Source organism: Hirundo rustica, chromosome 24 (genome assembly GCF_015227805.2).
Source record: "Hirundo rustica isolate bHirRus1 chromosome 24, bHirRus1.pri.v3, whole genome shotgun sequence".
In the NCBI taxonomy this organism is placed as follows: Eukaryota; Metazoa; Chordata; class Aves; order Passeriformes; family Hirundinidae; genus Hirundo; species Hirundo rustica.
The window spans coordinates 2,737,237-2,756,376 of NC_053473.1; the positions used below are offsets into that span (position 1 = coordinate 2,737,237).

General features: G+C 43.2%; 1 protein-coding gene and 1 long non-coding RNA gene across 3 annotated transcripts in view; one reads left to right on the plus strand and one right to left on the minus strand.

Annotated features, from left to right (window-relative positions):
- Positions 1-17,133, plus strand: part of LOC120762756 (uncharacterized) — a 32,008-nt gene extending 14,875 nt beyond the window's left edge. Inside the window, exons 3-5 of the long non-coding RNA XR_005703965.2 lie at positions 7,563-7,620; positions 15,001-15,097; positions 16,011-17,133. This is a non-coding gene — a long non-coding RNA (uncharacterized LOC120762756). The remainder of the gene's footprint in view (positions 1-7,562; positions 7,621-15,000; positions 15,098-16,010) is intronic.
- Positions 143-11,447, minus strand: LOC120762754 (bile acid receptor-like). 2 transcript variants are annotated; one of them, XM_040085498.1, is made up of 11 exons: positions 11,409-11,447; positions 6,997-7,122; positions 5,469-5,825; positions 4,457-4,597; positions 3,741-3,880; positions 3,546-3,650; positions 3,356-3,455; positions 2,088-2,216; positions 1,703-1,822; positions 524-637; positions 143-372 (listed from the first exon to the last, which is right to left on the minus strand). In XM_040085498.1, exons 2-11 carry the CDS (start codon positions 7,085-7,087, stop codon positions 143-145), a joined length of 1,527 nt encoding a protein of 508 aa, XP_039941432.1. In that variant the 5' UTR covers positions 7,088-7,122; positions 11,409-11,447. The 2 variants fall into 2 exon arrangements, with proteins under 2 accessions (XP_039941432.1, XP_058279426.1); XM_058423443.1 differs by having other exon boundaries at positions 3,546-3,653.
- Positions 17,134-19,140: the final 2,007 nt, after the last annotated feature.

Below are 19,140 nucleotides of genomic sequence, written 5' to 3' on the forward strand. Positions count from 1 at the left end.
CACTTGGTACCGACGCCAAGGCTTGTACTGACACCGGCACCGACACCTCAGCACGGCCGCTGAGGGAGGGCGAAAAGGGCGGGAAACGACGGCGCGCGCCCGAGGTGGGAAGGGGCGCGCGGGCCGGCGGCGTTGGCGCCGCCTAGTGGAGGTCCCACAGGTCGCGCAGCGGCGCGGCCAGGCGCGGGTCCCGCGCGCGCAGCGCCCCCGCGTGGGCGTGGCGGAGCGAGCGCAGCTCCGTGAGGCGGCCCAGCAGCCGCGCGAAGCGCTGCGGATCCCGTGGGTGCTGCAGCTTCGAGTGCTTGTACAGGATCCCCAGCAGCGGCTCCTGCAGCTCCTCCACGTGGCGCTTGTCCCTCAGCAGCGGGCGGTCTGCGGGAGAGCGGCGGAACGGAGAGCGGGGTGAGCGGGATGCTCTGGGCGCCGCCGCCCCTCAGGGTCCGGTCGGCGCCGCGGCCCCTGAGGGGACAAACGGGAGGTCCCCCGGGGCAAGTGACAGCTCGTCGTCACCTTCCCAACTTACCTGAAAAGAACACTGTTGTTGCTACGAGCAGAGCGTATTCGGTCTCGGTCACTTTGAGTTCCCCCATGGTTCTGTAGAAGTAGAACAGGGCGGTGATGAACTCCTCAGTTATGCCTTGAAAGTGGGAAAAAAAGCAACATTTTTTGGTTAAAAAAAAAAAAAAAAAAAAAAAGGCAGAATGATGAGGATGTTATTTCAGTGCTGAAACAGTTGCAAATCATCTTTGCATGAGGTGTGTGAGGTGACCCTCCCTGGATCCACCTGGATCACGGTGTCCACCTCTGGGCACCCCAGGACAGGGGACATGGAGCTCCTGGAGCAGATCCAGCCAAGGCTGTGGAGGTCATGAGGGGACTGGGGCAGCTCTCTTATGAGGAAATGGTGAATGGTTGGACCCCGTGATCTTAGAGGACTTTTCCGAGCTAAGTGATTCCATGATTCTGTGAAAGGCTGAGGGAGCTGGAGCTGTTCAGCCTTGAGAGGAGCCCCGGGTGAGAGGGGCCTTTAGCCCTGTCTGCAGGGATGGGCTCTGAGCAGGGATCAGCAATGGCACCAGAGGAACTGGCAGGGACTGATGCTCAGGAAGTTCCACCTGAACATGAGGAAGGGGTTCCGTCCTGTGAGGGAACAGATTGCCCAGAAAGGGAGTGGAGTCTCCCACACTGGGGATATTCCAGACCCATTTGGACACGAGCCGGTGCCATGTGCTCTGGGGTGACCCTGCTGGAGGGTGACACCAGGTGACCCACTGTTACCCCTTCCAACATCATCCCTTCCATGATTCTGTGATTCAGTGAATCTTTTAAGGCTCAGGGCTGTTCCATTGCATGAAATAGTTAACTAACTTTGTGAAAAGAATGTTAATTGCTAAAATAATAACGAAAGTTTTATGGCAGTTGTACTGTGGAGCTTTGAATGTATATATAACTCAAGGGATATAAGAAGTCCTGAACACATCTCTTCCTGCCATGAGGATGTAATGCCAGTGTGTAGTGCCTGAGGAGGTAATGCCAGAGCAGCTCAAGGGAGAGGGAGAGGAGAAGGAAAGGGAGAGGAGAAGAGAGGAAGAGAGGAAAGGAGCTGGAGCAATGGCCATAGGGACTGTGTAGCTCGGTGCAATAAAAACAGAGCCAGTAAAGCAAAAGATTCACAGTATTTAGATTCTGAGACCTTCATTACCTGTGGAAGTAGTAGAAGTTGGCCTGTCTTTATTATGACACATTTCCATGGAATAAATACTGTTTTTATCAAGGTTTTGAACATGACAACATGTCCCGTGATCAGAAAGTCTTACATGACCTGGAACAAGGGAGATGACAGTTCCCAGTCAAGCTTAGAGTGATCTTAAATAACTGTCTGTGTCATTGCTGAAAATGTGTGAATTTTTCACAGACCCATGAAGGTATAAAATCCTTTTTGGCATCTGGCTCCAAGTTCTTTGGTAGCATTTTTATTGGTCAAAGTCTCTTGTGTTAAATTTGACACAACATATAAAATGTAATTAATATAGCTGATATTATCCACCCAACCCCACAATGATGCAAGTCAGGTATTTCAGACCTACTTTCACTGGTTGATGGCTGGCACTCACTCATTCTTTGGTTGTAAATTTGGGCTGATCTCAAGAACATCGCCTCCACTGTGGACCCTTTCAGCAGAGCAATCTGGTCCTCACTGGCTAAACTCTCAAACCCTGCAGAGAAAGGTGCATGTTCAGAATCAGGGAAGACTGGGGCTCCCTTTAAGCCCCCAACATGACATGGAAAAAATATATTTTTTTTTTTAATAAGTGCCTTTACTGGAAAGGAGGAACCATAATTTATGATGCGTGTGCTAAAGTCTTGAGATCTTTCTTGCTAGTTTGCAGGTTAGACAATCAAAAAAAAAAAAAAAAAAAAAAAAAAAAAAAAAAAAAAAAAAAAAAAAAAAAAAAAAAAAGGAGGGAGCAGTTTTCTGTGTTAAAAGATTCGCAGGAAGATACAAGTAAAAATTTGGGGATTAAGCAAGATGTTATCAAAACATTCTTCCTAATATCTGATAAATATCACATGGCCTAACACGTGAAAAATTTGCTGCATTGTTTAGTTACTGTGGATACTACTTTCATTATTATATTATTTTCTTTTTAGAAGTTGTATCCATCTTTTGACAAGCTCATTGTCTGCACTTGTAATACAAGAGCAAAAATATTTCAGTGATTTCTTTCCTTAAACCTGATCAAAGCAGGATATCTAAGACAAGAAAACAGACAGCTCACCCCTTCCTTCAGCTCTGCCCCACAGAGATGCTAAATTACATCAAATACCTGCTTTAGATATGGTGATTGACCTTTGTCAGTGAGTTTTACAAAGAAAAGTTACCACCCTCCCTGTCAAATGTTACTTTGTCAACTTTACGCTGAAATGCAGTGAATTTAAGTGCTTGTTCCCTTGTTCTTTATCAAAGGAAAATATGAATAAGAACACCTGGTTAGTCCCTTCTGTGCTGCCTTTTCCTTTGAAGGAACATCTGCTTTTTCCTTTGGTGATTATGATAAATTGCAGACTCAACTGGATCTCAGAGAATGTGGTGAGATAGTAATTCCCTCAAGGTGGTATTTTGAGGTCCATGTGCTTCCAGAAAATGTCTCCATCTCAGAAATGGAGAAGAAATCTAATCATAGCAAAGTTTTGAACTGAAAGCTTCTAGGTTGTTCCCATGACACGTAAATGGCAAGTTAGAAGTAACGAAATAATCAGTTTAAAGCATTTTCTTAAAATCCTGTATTTTTCTCTGGTTCATGCCATCGGTTTGATTTGGTTGCTCTAATGTTCCCCAAAGGAAGAAACTCACCTGGGAGTCTTTTTGTGAAATCCACCAACACCTGGACATGGACAACGGCTGTCTCAGACAGGTGGAGGAAACTTTCCTCGGGACTTGCAGTTTCGTGTAGCTGCACAAAAGAGCGTTTGGACATTGGATGTAGCCAAGATACCTGACAGCAATGACTTAGCAATGCAGGCTGGGTGTGCTGGATACCTACAAACTTCTTGGCTTCCTCAAGGGGAATTGTGTATTTTTGGTGTGCTGCTACAATGTGGTCAAGAAGCTGATGTTCTCCTGGAGTAAGTTCCATCTTCTCTGGGATCTGCTAAAAAAAAGAAACCAGTGAAGTCACAATGACTTGTAGTACAAATAAGTGATAAAAAGAGATATTTTAAATAGAAAAATATACCACTTTTCCGGATCTTGTTGTAGATGATACTTGCTTACTATTCAGTCCCTCATCTTCCAGCTTTATGTTGCAAAGGAAACTGCTCTTCTGCTTGAAATTCTTCCTGAGTCGCTTTGACTTGCACTGGACTTCAGTCAGCAAACCTGTGAGGTGTGAAGTGGCCATCAATGCTTGTATTTTAAATTAATTACAGCATGAAGTCATCACTTTTATTAGAGATAACTCCAGTCTTGCACCACAGAAGCTATTGCCTATAATGAACTGTGTTTCCTAGAGAATATGGCCGTGTGTTTCCTATCAGGTGAGCTGATGTTCAGTAGCCACCAAAGGCCTGAGGGTCTGAAATCATCTTTGTCCTTGTGGCTCTGTGACACACAGGCATCAGAATTTTTCATCAAAGCCCATCATGCCATTTTTTTTTTTTTCCCTCAAGCCCTAAAGCTCATATGATCTGCTCACTGCTGTCTTGACAAGGCTCAGGATATTTAGCTTCTGTTAGTACTTCCTTTTTTTTTCCTTGTACTGTCTTTGAGCAACAGTTCCCTTAAGGTGAGGGGAAACTTCCCCAGCATTGCTGGCTTCTGCACACCAAGATGGTGCCACCATCCCCAAAGTTAATTTTCCTACAGCCAAATGAAGCTTAGACCAGTATCACTGGGAAGGGATTGACTTTGGAGAAGGTTTTATCTGCGGTGATTAGTAAAGAATCCAGCACTTACATTCTGCCAGCATTCCCACAGCTCTGCACTTCTTGAGGCGGCACTCCTGGCACTTTCTCCTCATGTACATGTCCATCTCGCAGTGCCCCCCGCTCTTGCAGCGGTACACGGCGTTCTTGGTGATGCTGCGCCGGAAGAAGCCTGGGAACGAGCACCAGGTGATGGCTGGAGCAGTCTAAGGAGCTTTTTCTCACAGGGATTTAAAAGTGTCCTCTGGGTTTGAATGGTTGGGTTTTTTAAATGGAAGCTTTACCTTGATTTTAAATCTCTTTTTAAAAAAGTTATGTCTGGTTCTTTCTGACTGATATAAACTGACATTTTCCATATGTAGAATCACAGAATATGCTGATTTGGAAGGGACCCACAAAAATCACCAAGTCCATCCCCTGGCCCTGCACATGCACCCCAACAATCCCACCCTGTGCATCCCTGAGAGCAGTGTTCAAACGCTCCTTGGGGCCCTGCCCATTCCCTGGGGAGCCTGGGCAGTGCCCCAGCACCCTCTGGGGGAAGAAACTTCCTTGGTCTCCGACCTAAACTCCCTGACACAGCTCCAGCCCTTCCCTCAAGTCCTGTGCCTGGTCACAGGGAGCACAGGTCAGAGCTGCCTCTCTGAAACAGCTCCCGTACCAACAAGTTAAAATACAATTGGCAAGTAATTACTACTTGCTTTTATTCAATTTTAATAGTAAGTGAAATTAATAACACTGAAGTAAATATCTAAGGAATGTTCATGAGCAAACCAGCACCTGCCTACGCTGACGCTATTCTAGCAAGTCATCAGTGCAAAAATGAGATGCCTGAAGTGCTCGTATTAAATACAGACTATGAAAATATTTCCTCAAAGAATGTTGTAAAAATGTGAATTTGGAGTAAGTGAAGCATGTTAGATAGGGGGTTCATTAGATAAATTCAAAGCCACTGTAGTAACAGCAGCTCAAAGCCCAGCCAAATCCCTTTGCCTCAATGCCAGCTGTGGCCGGTTGCACCGAGGCCCCGTGTCCTCGCTCACCTTTGCAGCCCTCGCAGGTCAGTGCGTTGTAGTGGTATCCCGAGGCCTTGTCCCCACACACCACGCACAGCTCCTCCTGCCCCTTCAGCCTCACCGAGTGGTTCAACCTGGGCCTCTTGAGCCCCTGGTACCCCCCGTCCTCCACGTGGGGAGCCAGGAAGGGGCCCTTGCTGAGCTCGCAGCTGCTGCCAACGCAGGGCCCGTCGCCGTACGGGGGGTCCAGGCTGTAGGAGCCGTAGGGGCTCGGGGCAGGCTGGGGCTGCAGGGCTGGCACTGGCACTGCTGAGTACTGGCAGTACGGGGCAGCCTGGAAATCCGCCTCCTGCAGCTGGTAGTTGATGTGCTCTGGTAAAACATCTGTTCCGGGGGAAACCGAAAGTGGAATAAAAGCCTGGAGAATATCTCGGAATCAGCTGCTCCAAAGTTTAAAAATATTTTATAAATATAGTAGCATAAATATTCGAGGAACACATTTTCAGAGGGGCAATCTGATGCATTCTATTTAAATTTAAACCTGTAATGTTCTTAGGTGAAATATTAAATGTAGCAAAAATGGCTCAGTAATGGTTTGGGCAATATCATGTAAGTACCACTGGATTAGTGTTAGTAGATAATTGAATATCGCTTGCCAACTGTTGGCACAGCTGCCTTCAGATCTTACACTTAGAGGTTGTTTTTATTAGTTGTCCACACTACAGTCAAATATTTCCCAGAAATGAATTTTTTAACGAATGAAATGTTTGTCACTGATACATATCTCAGGCGTCATTTAGAAAATGTTGCACAAGGGTCGAAGAAAAATTGCGTAGAAATTATGGGCTAAAAATTACTGTGACAAGAGTCTTAAAATTGAACTTCGGATGAGTAAAAAGCAGAGATTTGTTTTGTTTAGTATTTTCCCACATGTCTTTACAGTTATGAGATTTTAGTTTAGTAAAAGGTAGGTACAGAATTAAAAAGAGTGTTTCTTCCTGCCTTTCTGTCTGTTGAGTTTTAATTTTATCTGGCCTCCCTTAAATACACACAGCTATACCGAAGAAAGCCTGTGCAACATGCATCGTGTTTCATTCTTCCTTTGAGATTATTAAAATCTCTATAAAAACAAATTGGAAAGATTTTTTAAAACAGTTTGGAGGGTTGTTTTTTTTTTTCCTTTTAGTGGGCTTTGGGTCCTGCCTTTAGTCTTCCAGAATCAAATTAGTTATTGCAATTATAGTTACATAAGATATAGAACAGGCATTATCGATTTATAATATATCTGGAATACTGTAATAAAACATGTGTCTTCTCCATGCAGGTCAAAGAGAGAGAGTACTGGGGATGTTCATATGGAATGCTCAGTCAAAATAATCACATTGTGCTCAAAAGTCTGTATGAGCACACAATAATAGATTTCAATAGACTTTCAGTATGAGCTTGGTAAAAGCTTTCGAGTGTTTTAAAGATAAATTAAAATGAAGGGAAAAAATAAATTCCCACAGGAGTTCATTTTGCCGTATTTCCAGAGTATAAAACTTGCTTTACTCACCGTAGTACTGGATGGGCTCGGGAAGGCCGTACCCGTCAGGGACGGTGACAAACGTGTTGGCCATGCTCTGCTCCCAGCTGCACTGCTTCATCCACTCTGCCCTGAGGTCAGCCTTTAAACAGCAACCTGGGGAATGGGGAAAGGAAGGAAAACATCCCATGGGAAAGAATTGCGGGGTAAGGTTAGACACAGAGCCAGAAAACTCCAGAATACGGCAGAGTTTTCAGATCATAAGAAAATCAGATGTCTGTGTGAAGTCACACAGCACCCTCAATGAGGCTACAAAATGTTAGAGTGTTGTGATATTACAGATTCAGGGTAAAACTCTTTCCTAAATTTCTGAGTTATAGTTAGAAATGTTTTGCTCTGAGTTTTACGCAAAACCACGTTGGGGAATTGGATTAATCACTGGTAAAGTCTCTAGTACAGAAAAGGTTAAAAGTAGCTTCGCTGGATAGAATTAACTTGCTTTGGGCATGAATTGGAGCATTTGCTCTAGTGTAGACGTGGGGCTTGTGCACAAAGATGGGCTTTTAATGAGTTTGTTTCATTCACTTTTTGTGCAGAGTTGAAGCAAGGAAAATAACACAGAAGGGCCAGCATGGAATATCTGTTCTTGGACATGTAAGTACTCGTTTATGCAGTAAAACTCAACTTTGCCTTGCTTAAGCACTGCCTGAATTACACTTCCTGTGTTCCTTTAATGGTGTAAAGCTTTCAGTGAAGACCAAAATATCGATTTTCTATAGGATGTGCTGCCTCTAAAGAGCTTTCCACTGTCCCTTGGTCATTGAGGGAGCCTGGGCTCCTGGCTGGTTTCACTGACATTCCCAGTAAGAAAGTGCACTGAGAGCTGCTGTGCTTGGAGTTCAAAACTTACCTCATTTTTCAGTCATTTGACTTAAAAATTCAAATTTAGAGAGAGGTTCTGAAAAAGTGTGCTCTAAAAGCTCTTTAAAAAGTTTTAGAAAAAAAAAGTGTATGGACAGGGGCACGAGCTGGGTTTGAGTTTACGCATCTACAGCAAACCTCTGGTATTGCTCAGAACTGAGAGCTAACAGAGTAGCCATTAGAGGAGTAAGTAGGAATATTTTTTTTGCACCCTTGTCTCCTTGCATGAGTGGGATGTGGCCACAGGTTAAACCTTTGCTGAGCCTGATGCCCACTGAGCAAGGGCTGTAAGAGAAAACTTGCCCATGAACTACTCACAGGCTTTCCCTGAGCAGACAGGAGGGATAGAAAAGATGAAAAAGGCACGGAAGGATTTGGAAAATACAGCAAATCCAACTCCTGCAACAGGATTCTCTGCTGAATTTACAGCAAGTTGGGTTTAAAGACCTTCCCTGAAGGAAGGGGTTTGGGCTATACCTGAACCTTGCTGCAGCTGAGACAATGAATGGATGACCCCAGGGAATCTGAAGTCCTGACTGGAAAAACACACATCCCTTCCCCCAAACAGGACAGAGCTTTGGGGCTGACCACTTTCGCTTTGTGTTGTCAGCAGAAGGTGAAAGGATGCAGTGAGGCTGGAATGCTGGGGGTTTGTTATCTCTGCTAGTAAATATTTGTTTGAGAGCAAAATAAGTCACTGAATCATGAGGTCTTATCAGTTAGATCAATTTGGCCTGAGCAAAGTCTACATTTTTTCCCAAAAATGTGTGTTTGCTGAAGAAATGTGTTTCTGAATTCCCGTGGTTTCTTTAAATAAAAGTCATAATGGAATAGTAGATAAAAATTTTACAACGATCCAGTCTAATAAAAACAGTATATTGGGAGTAGGAAGTACCAAATGTAAGGTGGTCGATTGCTTAAACGTTCTAAGTCTTGGAAGCAGATTTTCCTTAGGCAAAGTTTCCTCAGCTTAGGTATTGTAGGAGAAAGGATTCAGCCCTTCTTATTGATTTTTATGGCTAATAACAGTAACTACTTGCACCTACAAAATTTCCAGCTTAGACTGAGACTTTGTAAACTGAAATCTTAATTTAGGAGGATGTTAGAACAGTGGGAATAGTAAATCCAATGGTTATCTGAGGAATGCTCTACTGTCTTAGAATGAGACATGCATAAACATTAAGAGTTTCATTTTCTGACATTTGAGAATTTAGAGTTGACAAGCAGCTTGTTCTTCTGATCAAACAAAGCACCGGGCTTTTTAAAGCAAAAAAAGAAAAAAAAAAAAAAAAAGAGAATAAGATATGTAAGGAAGGAACTTCATTTCCTAGGCCAGGCAAGTTTGGATTATTTATGAGTGACTGTGGGAATCGTGTTTTCCAACCTTTGCCTCCCCCTTGGTGAGTGAGGCAGCAGCCAGGAGGCCTCCTCCAAACTGCAGCAGTCCCAGGGATTCCGTGATCCATGTGCTGCTCTCCCCAAGGCTCTGTGACCATCCCAGACCCCTCACACCTCATGGGACTGAGCCATGACCTTCGGGGTTCTTCCCCAGCCCACACAGACACTCGTTAACCCTTCGCCAGGCACGGGAATTCTGCACGTGCCCAGCACGGTGAAGCTCCTGACAGAGGGTACCAGACATGCCCAGGTGTAATGTCCAAAGCAGTAACTGGAACAAAGTTGAAATAAGAATGGAGCAATGGATTTGGATGTTTGGGGCAGTTGCAGCTGCACCTTTCCCAAAACAAAATGTTTTGGGCCCTTTTTTCTCTTTTCCGTGTATTCCCAGCATAACCTCATGTTTGTGCATGAGTGCTTTCAGAGGAAGCAAAAACCTAAATACATTCCCAGAGAGAATGCAGAAAGATCTTTAGCCTGAAAAGTGGAAATAACTGGGAACAAAAGATGAATTTGTTAAAACATATTTTGTAGCATCACAAGCTCAGTCCTCAGTCACACAGACTGAGCTGACAGAAAACGCCATCTGCATAAAGCGGGCGCTGTTCCTGCTTTTCATTCTTCTACTGGGCATTTTCATGTGTGAAGTCCTGACCAGGTGTTTTTTGGAAGAGCTGACCTACACTCAAGGTGGCTTAAGCACATTTGAAAATGTTGTGCTTTTACAGGCTCAGTTTTGCCAGTGCTCATCTTCTGAACTACAAACATTCAGTATAAACCAGATCATGTTGATTCAAGGGCTTGGTTATCCACCTCACGCAGAAATTTAGTTCTTAGTCCCAACCGAAGGACTTGACCATTTATCAAAAATGGAATCCACTAAAGAAAAAAAGAAAAGAAAAAGCCATTGATTGATAAAATAATGTAGAACCATAAATAGAATGTACACATTCAGATTAGCATCTGAACTGTACATGTATTTATTTCTATTTATGGTGAAAGATGTGGGGTTTATCATTTTTATTGCTATAAAACCCCATATCATAAAGCAACATATCATCAACTTATCAAATTTATTGGGATGCAAAACATCCCTCATGGAGCAGGGCCACAGGGAGCCCTTTCAGAGGTCGGTACTGACAGTGCTTTAGCTGCTATCGTAAATATTTTGACAGTTGAGTCATGGGGAAATTTCTTGTTTACAGGGAATTTTAGGAACTCTGGCTGAATGTCTTCACCATCTACTTAGCACACCTTGGGGCACGTTAGTGGTCACGTAGGGGAACTCAGCATGTTTCAGGCTTGGGTTTAATCACTGTACTTTGCTTGCAGCTGGAAGGCAAAGCTTGTTTTTTTTTTTTTTTTTTTAATTTGAAAATTTAACCAAAACCTGAAAAAAACACCAAAAAACTGAGCATAATCAGTGCCAAGTGGGTGTGATGCCAGCTGATCTATTCAATTTCACTCAAGCAATTCAGTAATCTCTGCTTAATTAAAGAATGACTTTGCAGGGGAAATTGTAGGATCACTTGATTGATCCTGTATGCAGCTTACATGCATTATTAAAGGTTTTTCTGCTCCTCCTCATTTTAATGTGCCAAGAAGTTCCTCAAAGTTGCTCTTTGAAGAAATTCCACTTTTCTTCTTATTAAATGTGTTCCTTTCTGGTCATATGATAACCATAATAGGAACTGGCTTATTTCACCAATGAACTGCATTGCAAGTATCTTAAAATTTTCCTTTGGAATTGTTATTCCATCAATAATTATTTCAAAGGCATAATTTTTATACAATGAAAAATAAGAGGTTAGAGATTGTTTGAAACTCACAGTTTTCCGGGTACTTTCGGGAAGGGAAACAAATAATTGAATTTAAAAGTTGTTTTTCTTCACTCTGTGTGTCAAATGAAGTACTGTTGGAACAAACCCTTGGCAGCAGAATCCCAGATTTAAAAGCGCATGCTTGCCGTTTTCATTTAGTCGGATGTTTAAAAAGAAAGAAGAAAAGGCGAAAAAGAAGAAAAAAGCCCAACACCTGGAACACTTTCACACAGCACCTTGATGTCTGCCTTGAGCAGCAAGTTATAACCGCAGAGCATGCAGAGAAGGGAATTAAATACTCACGGTGGCTGCAGGGAGCTCCTCTCCTCTCCACGGGGTCCGTGGGGCTGCAGCGCCGGTCCCAGCTCTGCTCCAGCTGGAGCCAAGCAGGCCTTTCCCTATTTATCAGCTGTGTGCACACCCCGGGCTCCAGACACTCGGCAGAGCCACGCTGCGGCTCCGAGACACCAACTTCCCACACAGCTCCTCTGGGGTCGGAGCAAGGGCAGCTGCGAGCCCACATAAATCACAGCAGAACTGGGTCATCAGGGACAGAGGCCATGGGGACCCTCACGTCACTGCTTCCCAGAGTCCTCCCTGCCCGGCAGAAAGATTCTGCTTTCTTGCTAGAATTTGAAATTCTCCCATTTTGATTGCTCCACGGTGACATGTCGGGGCGGTGATGGAAAACGTTCAATTCCCAAGCGGGGAAAATGTTGCAGTAGTGTTATTTGGAGATTTTTACGTGACATAGTAATTTGATTTGGAAAGGGTGGATCAGGCCAGGACCTCCAAACACCAAACACTTACCTTGTCCTCCGTGTTCTGATCCAGACACCCCTGTGGTGATGCAGCACACACCAGGCTCACGTTCAGTTCATTGGCAACCTCAATGAACTTAAGTTCATGTTGCCAGTAACTCAGCAAAATTTCCTTCTTAAAACCCCGAGCATTTCCATTACTAGTACCTTCTAATGAATTAATATTGCAATTTGATGTTTTCTTTGTTTCCTGGGTAGATATGACCTCTTGGATAGGGAATTTCCTTGTTCGGTATCATGCTGTTCCAGTGCTCCCAGCAGGTTGCAAATATCATTCCAGGAGGAGCTCACCTGCCTTCTGTGTAAGACTGATTATCCATTCAGCTCAGGAAAAACTGCTTCTGTTGGATGCTGCGTGGAATGAGATGGGAAAAGGAAAATACAATTTCCTGTTGGGTAACTTACAGCAAAGTCACTTAAAATACTCTTTTGGGACAGTAGGTTTTCATGGATACACTGCCATCCCCCTTCGAAGGAGGGACACATTTATATTCCACGGGCTCCAGAGACGAGCAGCCCTAAGGCTGCTAATTTCCATGTGCCATTTAGTAATCTGTCTGTGGAGTGGAATGGTTGAGTCGTTCAAGAACAAACAGCATTGACTGATAAATGTTATTTGAGCACATTACGGGTTTTTTAAGTTTTCAGATGTCCTGCATTGATCGTGTGTGGTGATCGGGGGCTGGAGCACAGCGATTATGCGGCAGAGATGAAGATAATGATGTTCTAAGTTTAATTATCATCAGCACTTATCTTTCTGGTAATAGCAGCCTCATACAGAAACTTGCCAAATTGTCAAAAAAAACTTGAATAGTAAAACTGAAGGTTTTACAATTGATAAAAACAATTTATTTTTTTCCCAGAAGTATCTCTTTCACAATATCCCATTGACTTTTTCATCCAGCCTTCTCATGAAAGTTGGAAAAACAAGCAGAGGTCTGTGAAATATTGTGGCTGGCTTTTAAATGCTACTGACTTTTATTTTTAGCATTTTTTCTGATAGAAGGAACCTTACTGATAAGCTGTTCAAATTAGCTGTAGGATGTGCATATTTAGAGCCTGTTGACTCCAGGGGACTTAAGCCTGGAGCCCATGTTTTTAAAAAGCATAAGATCCCCATTCTACTCAGTTTATAAAGCTTGCTGGATTCAGGGTAAATTCAGTTTCTAAAATCAGTATATTAATAAGTTCATAAAATAACTATATAAAACATAGTTGTAGTAGAAATGAATTGCAGTAATTAAGTATTAGCCCAAGGTTAATTAACTCCCACACTGTAGTAATGAAACTATTTTGCATAATCATGAAGCGATTCAGACCAGGTGACTGGCTAAATACATATATTTATGTAAATACAGATATTTACATTATTTTAAGAAATCACTGTTCCTATTCAAAACTTAGCATGACAAAAATGAGAGACTGGAGGGCACACTTGAGTCACCTAAAATACTGCTGCAAAGATGAGGAAAATAAACTCTCTTCCATGCTTATAAATAATCAAAACCCAGAAAGGTTATTTAGGAGTAAGGGAGATTTAAATTACAAACTAGAGAAAACAATTACTGTAGTAAAAATAGCACTGGAGTGAGTTCCTTGTACAGTCTCCGCTGGCTGTTTTGAAGACCAGTTTGGGCAACCAGATTGAATTCAAAAATTGTTTTCTCTGAGTCGATTTGTAAAGAGGACTTCTTGTAAAGGACTTTTAAGCTTTCTTCCAGCTTTGTTTTCTGTTATTTTTCTATACATGCATCAATATTTTAAAACACTGCTGAAGTCTCTGGTCAGCAACATGCCCAGAGCCACTTCAGTGGCAAAGGAAATTATGCCAGACTCCGAGCTTGTTTTCTTAGCGGTAAGTAAACAAAGTGTCACTCGTAGATACAGCCTGAAAATAGGAGCTGAAGGAGTTCATGCCATGAGCCGACATCCAGAAGTGGCACTGAAGTGGGGAATAAGGGATACACGTTTTCCACAGAAAACAAGCAGATCTGGTGACAGCAGGCTGACCTGGACACTGCTGCAGCACTTGTGCAGCCTCACTGCCACCACCGCAAACTGGGAGTTGTGGGCAGCAGAATCCCCGTGGAGATTGGGCAGCTGCCTCCAAGAGTCTGGTGGGTGAGGAAGCTGAAGGAAGAGCTTCCCTGGGTCCATACCTGCTGAGAGAACCCGTTTTCAAGTTCAGCACAATTCTTTGTTCAACTGGACTGGAGATTTCAGATGTCTGTGACTCCTTTGGTATCTGAATAGTTAAAGGAAATCGCATCTACTCCAGCTGGATCTTCTCTACATAAATGACCCGTTTGGCTTGATCTGGTATTGGATTGTTTACGTAACTTCAGTAATTAACCACTATCAGCCTCATTAATGAAACATAAACCACCTCTTCTGTTCATTTATAAAGCATTTGTCAAACAAAACTCAAACAAAGGGCAGAATCTCAGCAAAGTAAGTCCTCCAAGAGCTACTGAGCCCTGACTGCAAGGCACAGCAGCCACTTTGTTGTTGTTTTTCAGTAGAACTGAAGCAGAAGTGATGGCATTGTCTATTGCTCTTGGCTAACTTCTCCCCAAGGCATCTGAGATCTGTCACATGAGGGCAAGGATGCCTGGACAACTATTTTGGCCATTTCAGTACAAAATACTGATGTTCCAGCTCATTACTGTAAATCATTAAATGATGAAAGCAAGAGTCAAATACTAAACGACTAAAGCCCTCAGAAAACTAATTGCTAATTACAGTAATTGTTGTTCTATGTGAGTTAAAGGTTATATTAAAATAATGATTATTTAATTAATGGATTAAACCTCTCTTGTTGGTAAACTGCTCTGAGCAACATTAAAGAAAGATGAACGTTAACAATACAGACCATATATCAAAATTATCTAATCTAATCTTTACCTATTTTTGTATCAGAGAAATAAAATGGTTCAGAGGCATAAAATACACTGGCAGACACATTCATGCCAAATGTTTTGTGATCTGAGACCACGGATTTCCTGTCCAATTTGTTGAGGAACTCATGAAAAAAACACCAGTTTTCTGTTCCCCCTCTCTTCTGTTATTTATAGATCTCCCAAAGATTTGGGAATGCTGACACTGTTGGGATTGTTCTTCATGGGTGAGGATGAACCTCTCAGTCCCGGGTGGGAAGCAGTACAAAGCCTGGTGAGTACCGATTTTGCCTGTTGGTGTTACCTGGCACAGTGAACAGCTCCCATTTAGCACTGCAGAGAAGTGTTCATTGGTGTGAGATAACAGAAACACTCTTTGTTTTGCATCAAATGTATCAGATAAATCCTCACGATCAAATTGGACGAGAAATAACTCAGAAGATGGAAGTTCTTGTTAAGTTCTTACATGCTTTCATGGGATTAAATGATGAAGTATCAGACCAGAGAGGAAGAACAGGTTTGATCTTTTTAAGACTGATTTTTTTCTTAATCATGAAGTTGTTGGATAGTTTCACCTTGCATTTTCTTACAGGCTTGGTAAGGCCAATCTTGAAAAACTAAACATTATGTCAAATTTCAGTCCAAGAGCCACGCTGCCTTAAACTCACCTGAAAACCTCAGGACAGCCCACAAAGTGTTGCTGTTTCTCCTTTTTATTCTCTTGAGATTAATCTGCAGCGCCTGAAGGTAGAGTAGGTACAATAAACCTATCCATTCAACCTTCACAAAGTTCCTGGGTACCCTGACACCTCCCCCTTTCAGTACCCTCTGCCAAATCTGTTTCCCCTTGGCTGGAAAACCAAGATTTGCTAATAAAATGCTCCAGCAAGGCACAATGTGGAAGAAAGCAAAGCTATCAATCAAGTCTGATTACAATCTCAAGAGTTGGTCGTTCACAGAGAATACTCAACTACAGGCACTGCAGTGACCTTTGTTTGTAGGTACAGCAAAGGGAAGCCAAGACCTGATTTCCATAAAGCACATCTTGACACTCAGTATTAAGCATTATAAAATAATTATTGTGGAATCCCTTGCTCAGCATTTTGTCAGAAGTGGTCTTGCTGCTGAGAGACTGAACTAACTGGATGTATTCATTTATCAATGATAATGTTTTTCCTTTTTTCCAGCCTGGATTCCATCTTGAGGACATTTGTTTTAACAGTAGAAAGAATATTAGACTCATAAATGTGAGTGCTGCAGTGCAGTGGGTGACTCCTCAAGATTTATCAAAGCAAGATAATTAGGATGAACAATAAGACTGAGTTTCTTGGTAGTAATTTTTGCCACAGGACAACTCTGCATTATGCCACGTTAATCTACCTTGAAGTATGGGCTGGGAAGTGCAAGAGCAGGATTCCTTTGGGCTCCTGGCCTGTGAGTCTCTGAGCTACACTTTTGTTGAAGGCCATACCAGTGAAACTGTGACAGTAGCTGAGAGCTGTCTGAACACTACCACTTAATTTTAAAAGTAAGCAGTCAGAAAGTGTTGGGGTGTGTGGTAAGACATGGGGCTGGTTTGCTTTTTAAACAGCTATAGCTGCTGAAATAGTTGGGTTTGAAGGAAGGGCTTGTAATGGAAATGAGAATTGTGACATTCCATTTTTAAAAAGCTTGTGCCCCGCTTCATCACCATGAGAGACTTAAGCTTTCAGACATTTAGCCACAATGTTTCTATCTGTGCTGATCACACTTAAAATTAATATAATTTTACTGAAAATCCAAGAAGTTTCCTAGAAATTTGCCTTTTATTCTCTTCTCTACTTCCAATATCTAGATGTCACTCCATCTGTCACAGAGGTTGCCATTTGATACCAGTCTGTTCATAGAATCCCAGAATGGTTTGGGTGTGAAGAGACCTTAAATCCCATCCTGTTCCACCCCCTGTCATGGCAGGGGCACTTCCCACTATCCCAGGCTGCTCCAAGCCCTGCCCAGCCTGGCCTTGGACACTTCCAGGGATCCAGGGGCAGCCACAGCTTCTCTGGGCACCCTGTGCCAGGGCCTCACCACCCTCACAGAGAAGAATTCCTTACCAATATATAACTTGAATTTCGGCTCTTTCAGCTTGAACCCATTTCCCCTTGTCATGTCCCTCCAGTTCCTGATGAGGGGTCCCTCTCCAGCTTCTCTGTAGCCCCTTCAGACCCTGGAAAGGGCTGTGAGGTCTCCACACAACTTTGTCCTCTCCTGGATGAACAGCCCCTGCTCTCTCAGCCTGTATCCATAGGGGAGGTGTTCCTGTCCTCTGGGCAATTTTGTTCACTTTTGGTCCATCCAGATTTCTTTCCTTGTGATTTTCCTGCTGTTAGCAAGAGCCTCCTCAGCTGCACTCAGAACTGTTATGCGTTTATCCCACCACAGAAATACTATTTCTGATTTTCCAAAGATGGCCTGGAAGCAGTTTGGGCTCTGCAGCAGCGTTGTTGTTCTGAGTGTCCCAGTACTCTGCTATCCAGCCTTCACTTCTGCTACAACAACCCTGTGTTCTGTTTGACAAAATACAGCCATGTGGTTAAGAGTTATTAAAAGCATTAAAACATTAACCTCTTGTAACCCCATTTTTCACTTTGTACACACACATAAGTGTTTAATCAAATCGAAGTTAAACACTAAAAAGTTTGAGAGGCCAAATTTATACATTCTATTTAGTTTACACAGAATTGATGCGATAAGCCAAAGGAATTACAAGGCACCCCTACTCAGAAATGCTCATCTGTTGATTTGTTTAAGCTCTGTTGCTACACACTCGAAGTTTTGGTGAAAAGCATTCCCAGGATTTAAACCAAGGAGCTTTGTCCTGCTGGGATCCGCTCAGTGTCCTGGCGCCACAGAAACTCACTCTGCTGTCCCTTGGAGCTGGACAAATGATTCCATGTCCAGATCTGCTGGAGAGGGGCTGAGCCCCACCCCCAAGTGGGAGCATGGGCTCAGTGCAGTGTGGCAGTGGTGTCGTAGACTCTCATCTCCCTCATCCTGGAATTTTATTCCTGGAAGCCAGAAAGCCACAGAGGAAATAAATTGATCTTGAAATGACAGTCTGGTACAGCAGTGCTGGCCCTCACCTACCCCTGCTTGTCCCTATTAGCAGGGAAGGCCAGGATGGCACCTCTGACACCAGGGAGAAGTGAGTGTTAAATCGTAATTATAAACACAAGAGCAGAACAGACCCGCAGTTCAGACACATCCCAGTGTAGCTCCTGCAGAGGTGAAATGATCCTTCACCCTGCCCAGACCATGGGCTCCCTCAGCTCATCTCCTACCGATGTCAACTGGAATTCCCAGTGCCATATCTCTTAATGGCTCGTTGAGTGCCTGAATTAAGTGGAACCTGAGGGACTGCAAGTTTGGTTTCACAGAAATGTTGGATAAAGTGAAAAAGGGAAAGATGGCTCTGGCACCCAGAGCTCATTCCATGGAGCTGTCAGGCCTGCTCTGTGAGCCTGGCCAGAGGCTCTGTGGAAACGGCTGCTCTGGGAGAGGCTTTGGAGGCAGGCACAGAGCTGGGAATGGGAGCAGAGGGAGGCAGCAGCAGGTGCTGAGCTGCACGAGGGGTCATGTGAGGATGTGAGAGTGGGACAGGGGAAACCAGCACTGCCTATGGCTTAAAGATGATGCGTCCATTTTGGGACAGGACAATCTTTATCCAGCTTGTTCCAAAACCAGGATTGTCCACACAGCAATATTTATCAGTTTTCCAAGTGTTCATGACTTGCCTATTAGGAAAAAGGAATTCTGATAAATTATCTTAACTTCCTAGTATTCTCTAATAAGATGAAAAATAGGGAAGGACCAGAAGGTGAAGTATGCTATAACCATGGTCTGGACTTTTGTTTCCAAACTAGTCGAAGGATTACATTTCCCAGATTTGCAGAATAGCTCTCATACTTTACTAATTAATCTGATTCTGATGAAATATTCCAACTGCAGCTGCGCATCCTGTTCTCTTTTGCATTGTGCACATATTTTGAGGCTGTTGCTTTTATAAAATTATCTCGTTCAGCACTTCTCCATCAGGCTTGATTATCTCTGGGATCATAAAGAACCTTCATCTAATAAAGCATCCTGGAGTTTTCTCATGTGTCTGTGCGAGTAGGGATTTAAACTTGAAAGATGATTCAAATCAAAGGCAGTCCTGCTAAAATATTATTGTTGAAAACATTGTTAATGAAGTGTTATGTAAAGTGTTAATGAAGTTAATGCTGCTACTGAACAAAGCTTTGTGGCAGAAAGCCTCAAGGACAGTGCGGATCACCCACA

What these genes read in the sequence shown, in the direction of transcription:
- LOC120762754 (XM_058423443.1), bottom strand. Translation starts at nt 7,087, where the DNA reads ATGAAGCAGTGCAGCTGGGAGCAGAGCATGGCCAACACGTTTGTCACC. An exon ending in TTTCACAAAAAGACTCCCAG is followed by an intron (nt 2,217 to 3,355) that starts GTGAGTTTCTTC and finishes CTTTCTCTGCAG; the next exon opens with GGTTTGAGAGTTTAGCCAGT. An exon ending in CCAGCCATCAACCAGTGAAA is followed by an intron (nt 1,823 to 2,087) that starts GTAGGTCTGAAA and finishes CCCTTGTTCCAG; the next exon opens with GTCATGTAAGACTTTCTGAT.